General features: G+C 70.6%; 1 protein-coding gene across 1 annotated transcript; it reads left to right on the plus strand.

The window, feature by feature from the left end:
• The first annotated feature begins 607 nt into the window (after nt 1-607).
• NKX2-3 (NK2 homeobox 3) lies at nt 608-3145 on the plus strand. Its single transcript, XM_063405533.1, has 2 exons — nt 608-1414; nt 2083-3145. Exons 1-2 carry the CDS (start codon nt 1072-1074, stop codon nt 2721-2723), a joined length of 984 nt encoding a protein of 327 aa, XP_063261603.1. The 5' UTR covers nt 608-1071; the 3' UTR covers nt 2724-3145.
• Nucleotides 3146-5477: the final 2332 nt, after the last annotated feature.

The following is a 5477-nucleotide window of genomic DNA, read 5'->3' on the forward strand; positions in this document are numbered from 1 at the left end:
AAACGAAACGAAACGAAACGAAAGAAAACGAAAAACAACGAAAGGAAACACCGACGATAACGGTATCGCGCTTCCCACCGAGCCCCGCGTTACCGCTGCCCCGGGCTGCCCACCCGGCCTGGCCCGGTCCGCCCCGACCGGGCCTGGCGGTCGCAGGCTGCGGCGCCCGATCCGGCGGCGGCGAGGCGCGCTTTCCCCGGTGCGAACGAACGAGCGTCGCACCGGCTGCGGCGAGCCGGGCCGGCCTGCACATTGCCCATCGCGGGGATATTTGCGGGGGCACCGGCGGAGGGACCGGGGGTGCAGGGGGATGCGGAGTGGGTCGGCTACATGTACATCGCGTGGCTACAGCCCGTCCGGGACGGCGGGGTCGCCGCCAGCTGCGGGAGGGGCGCGGGGTGGCGGAGGCGAACCTCCCCTCCGCTACGCGTTCTGGGCCGCGACAGGCACTTGCGGGGCCGTGCTGGTGGTGCGGGGAGGCCGGGCCGGCGGGGCCGCACACGTCGGCCCCTGCTGGGGCCGGACCGAGCCGTGTGCGGGCAGGGGCCAGCGGGGCGCGCCCGGGCGGGGGTCCCTACCTACCTATACGTGCTTAGCACTGGGGGGCGCGGCGGCGGCCGCCGCGGCTCTCTGCGGGGACCCCGACCCCGGCGCACCTTCCCCGCGCCCGCCGGGCGGGTGCCGGGCTGGCGGGGCGCTCTGCGGGGAAGCAGCCTGCCCGAATGCAGCCTTAATACATTGCTATTTCTGGCCGGGCGGCCGGAGCCGGGCAGGGGGCCGGCTCTGCCTCCCCCTCTCTCCAATGGCGAGGCCGCCCCCGGCCCCTCCTTGCCGTGACGTGCCGGCCCGGGGCAGAGGAGGCTCCCGAGCCTTTGGCTGTCCCTGCAGAAGCAGTAACAAAACGCAGACCCCCAGCGCCGAGCTAATGGAGGCAACTTAGACAGAAGCAGGCGCGGCCCCTCGTCTCTCGGCGCTGCCTGCTCCCCCCACACCGGGCGCGGCGCTCCCCGCCGAGCAGCCGCCCGAGCGCCTCCGGGCCCGCGGCACTGCCTGGCCGCTTGCGCTGCCCCGATGATGTTACCGAGCCCCGTCACCTCCACACCCTTCTCTGTCAAAGATATCCTCAACCTGGAGCAGCAGCAGGACCCGCACTATGGGGCCCAGCTCCCGCACCACCTGGAGCACCACTTCCACCCCGCTGCCTGCCTGCTGGCGGCCGCCGACGGCGCCCGCTTCTCCGACGGCGAGGAGGAAGAGGAGGAGGAAAAGCTCTCCTACCTGAGCCCCATGGCAGCGCCCGGCAGCCAAGCAGACGCGCGGATCTCTGCCGACAGCTACGTTCACGCCGTGCTGCGTGGCTCCTGCGAGGCCCCCAGCCCGGGAGAAGAGCTGGACCCGGCGGTCCGAGACCCAAGTGAGTATCGGCTCCGCCGCGCTCCCCCGCACCGCCCCGCCGGGCCGGCCACGCGCTGGCTTCCCGTGGTGCGTTCCCGGCCCTCGGGCATCGCCCCGCGAGTCCCCGGTCCTGGCGCTGTAGCCCGCTCCGCGTCCCTTGGCCATGTCGAGCCGGGACCGGGACATCGCGGGGCTGCCCACCGCCCTCCCCCGCGCCCCGCTCGCCTCCTCCCTGGGAGTGCCTCCGCAGAGCCCCAGTCCGAAGGTGCCGGATCAGGCCCGCGCTCTGCAATTTCGGTAGCGTAGGGGGAGGAACGGGTCGGGTTAGGTCCAACCCGCACCCGCGGCGGCGGGGCCCGGCGGCGGAGCAGGTGCCTGGCGCTGTGCGCGACGCGGCCCGGAGCTCTCCTCGCGGTGCGGCAGCGGTAACGCCGCAGCCGGCCCGGAGGTGCGGGAACGTGCCCGGCCCCGCCGCCCGCATCGGGCCCTCGCACACACAGGCGGTGCCGGAGACGGCCGGTCCCAGCGCCGCCTCTCCGCCCGCACCGCCGTGCCCCGACGGGCGCGTAGCGGCGCAGGGTCGGCCGGGGCGCGGCGCGGAGCTCTCGTCCGCCGGTGGGGCCCGTCGGGAGCAGCGAGCGCCCGGCGTCGGCGAAGCGCATCCGTGACCTGTGCTCCCCCGTACAGAGAGCTGCGTCCTGAAGAAGCCGCTGGACGCAGCGGAGAAGGCGGAGGAGACGGAGAGGCCGAAGCAGCGGAGCCGGAGGAAGCCTCGCGTACTCTTCTCCCAGGCGCAGGTCTTCGAGCTGGAGCGTCGGTTCAAGCAGCAGCGTTACCTGTCGGCGCCCGAGCGGGAGCACCTGGCCAGCAGCCTCAAGCTCACCTCCACGCAGGTGAAGATCTGGTTCCAGAACCGGCGCTACAAGTGCAAGCGGCAGCGGCAGGACAAGTCGCTGGAGCTGGGCGGCCCCGCGGCCCCGCCGCCGCCGCGCAGGGTGGCCGTGCCCGTGCTGGTCCGTGACGGCAAGCCGTGCCTCGGCGGGTCGCAGGGCTACAGCTCGGCGTACAACGGGCCCTACTCCTACAACGGCTTCCCCGCCTACGGCTACGGCAACGCTGCCTCCTACAACCCCGGCTACGGCTGCACCTACCCGGCGGGCACCGGCGGCGCGTCCATGCAGGCCGCCTGCAGCCCGGCGGCGGCCGCCAGCCCCTTCGTGAACGTGGGCGGCCTGGGGGGCTTCAGCGGCGGCGGCCAGCCGCTGCACCAGCCGGCGGCGGGGCCTTCCTGCGGCCAGGGCGCACTGCAGGGCATCCGGGCCTGGTAGCCCGCACGCACTGAGGGTCGGGAGCGGACCGAGAGGACGGCCCGGAGGCTCCGCGGCCCCGTTAGCACCCGCACCGCAGCCCGGCTGCGCGCCGCGCCTGGACCGGAGGCGGCGGCGGCGGCGCGGCGGGACCCCGGCGCTCCCGCGAGCATCGGTGCGGGGCCGGCCACGGACGGAGCGGAGCGGCGCGGCGGGACGGGGCCGCGCCAGCCCGCAGCGAAGCGCCGCCGCCCCGGGAGCCGCCGCGACGGCCGGGCGGGCCGGGCGGGCCGGAGCCGACCGCGCCGCGCCAGCGGAGCAGCTTTGCTTGTAAAAAGCCGACGGCGGGGCCCGCTAGTGCCGCTGCCCCTCTATCTACTCTGTATCGGTCACTGCCAGCGCCAGCTCGCCCAGCCAGTCAATAAACCAGGTGCAATACTCGCCGCCCGATCCTCCTTCGTCCCCCGGCCGGTGCCCGGCGGACGGGCCGGGGCCCGTGCCCGGCGGCGGGACGGTCGCCGCGTCGTGCCCGCGGGGCAGGGCGGCCCGGCCGGCTTGTGAGCGTGCCAAGGGCGCTGAATGGGGCCGCGTAGCTCAGAGCCGGGCCCATTGTGGCCGACGGGCCGGCGCTGAAAGGAGCCGCCGAGGAAGGTAGCGGGAATAGGCGCTTATTGGATTCGGGAACAAAAGGTGTGGCAGGGAGGCGAGGGACAAAGGGGCCCCGGCGCCGAGATTGACGGGCCGCTTTGCCCCCCACTGAGGCCCAGGCCCGGCGCTTTATGCGCGGGGGCTGCAGAAACGTGCTGGGTTTTGTTCCCCATTCTGGGAGCGCAGGGGAAGAGGAGGGGGGTCCGCGGGCCGCTGATTAGGGCCAGCCGGGCCGGGCAGCCTGAATGCCGGGGCATTATTGCTACATGTTCAGCCATTTCGCTCGATTGCAGGGGGAGGGGGCGGCCGAGGCCCCCGAGCCCCACGGGACCGGCCGCCGGGTCTCCTGCCGCCCGCCCCGTCCCGGCCGCCCGGTCCCGCTGTCGCCACCGCGGCGCTCTCGGGGCGGTGGCGGCCCCGCTGCCGCGGCCGTGTCTGCGCCGTGCGGGTCCTGCCGAGCTCCGCCGCCGGGGCCGTGCCGGGCAGGGCCGGACACCGCAGAGCGGCGCGGCAGCACCGGGCCTCTGCGGCACCTCGGGCGGCAGGGGGGCCCAGAGGCGCCGGGAGCTCCCCCGTGCCGGCCCGCACATCTGCCCGGCCGCGACGCTGCCTCCCCGAAGGTGTTTCCAGCTGAGCCTTCCTGCAGCCGGCGCGACGGACGCAGAGCAGGGGCTCGCTATCCACCGCCCTGACCCAGCGCTGCCCACCGTGTCCTGCCCGTGACCTCCGCAGGTGTGCTGTGTGACAGTCCCTCTGTCCCGAGCAGAGGACCAGGCTCTGCCCTCGCAGAAGCAGCAGGTAACGATCCTAGAATGTTACTAACCCCGGGTTTTACCCTGCACATTCCCACCATTCGAGCTGAACGTGCACTTTCGGGGTTTGCTGTTTGAAAGGAACCGGAAAAATTCTTTCCACTGCGGGGACAGAGCGGGCAACCCGCAGGCCCCGGCTCCCAGCCTGGCTCGGCACGGCACCCGCTGTCCCGCGGGCCACCCCGAGGCCGGCAGGCTCCACGGGCCGGCGCTGGGAGAGGATGCGGCACGCCCAGCTGATTGTTTGCTGGATGGCAGTAAGGTGTCGCAGGAGAGGAAGCCCAGGCCCTGCTCTTGGCTTTCAGAGATTAGTGGTTAAGGCTCTGTGGTCTCGTGGGTAGAAACAGGATAGCCAAGAACAAAGGTAATGCGCTTTCTTCACAGCAGCAGTCAGGCTGGAGAGATTTGTCTCTGCCATAGGAAGGAGTTGCATTTTCCTCCATGTTCTGCCAGACTGATGTCTGCAAAAATAGGGGACCCGAGTGAGTTCATACTTTAGCATGCAAGCCAGAGGAACTGTAACCACAACAGAAGCTCCTTCAAAATCAGGGTGTGTGAGAGGAGTTTCCAGCTTAACATATCCCCTCAAAGTACATGGCAGTTGATGAGAAATCCACTGCATCTCAGCAGCACCCAGAGCCTCTGGCTGAGACCAGAGCCCAGCAGGGAACATGCTGCCCAGGTCTGTAGTCACAGGCTCTAGAGCTCCACAGTTCTGTAAAGCAGAAGGATACCCAGGGACCTCACAGCCGTGTGGCAAGGGGTGATGCCGGGCAGTACCAGCAGGATCCAGACCAGCACTACCCAGCCATGGTGGAACACTCTCCACTTGTGCCTGGTCACAACCCTGGCCCCTCTCTCCCTCCACGGAGCTGGAACAGCGCCCAGCCGGGGGATTCCGAGAGGCCTGGCTGCAGGCTGATGTCGCATGGTGCTGGAAGTTTCTAGATGTCCACCACAGCAAGCCCCATTCCCGGGACAGATCCCAGCTGTCCCACCAGCTCACACTGAGGAAGGGCAAGGGGTTAGTGGGAGGGACCCCTCTGCAGAGCCTTGCCCAAAGCTCCTGAGCTGATGGGGAGGACAAAACAGCACAAAGAGACGGCAGCACTGGAGGGCCCAGAGCAGGGCGGCGGAAGTGGAACGCTCCAAAGAGGAGGAACAGCCGGCAGAGGCCAGTGGGAGGGAGATGGTGGGAGATTGCAGATTGGACCGGCTGCCCAGGGAGGGGAGACACAATGGAGGGAAGTTGCTGCATGGCCTGTGCTGGAGGCAGCACCCGCCCATGATGCACCATGTCCCCCACAGCCCAGGC

The sequence above is a fragment of the Prinia subflava genome, chromosome 9, assembly GCF_021018805.1.
Source record: "Prinia subflava isolate CZ2003 ecotype Zambia chromosome 9, Cam_Psub_1.2, whole genome shotgun sequence".
Lineage (NCBI taxonomy): Eukaryota > Metazoa > Chordata > Aves > Passeriformes > Cisticolidae > Prinia > Prinia subflava.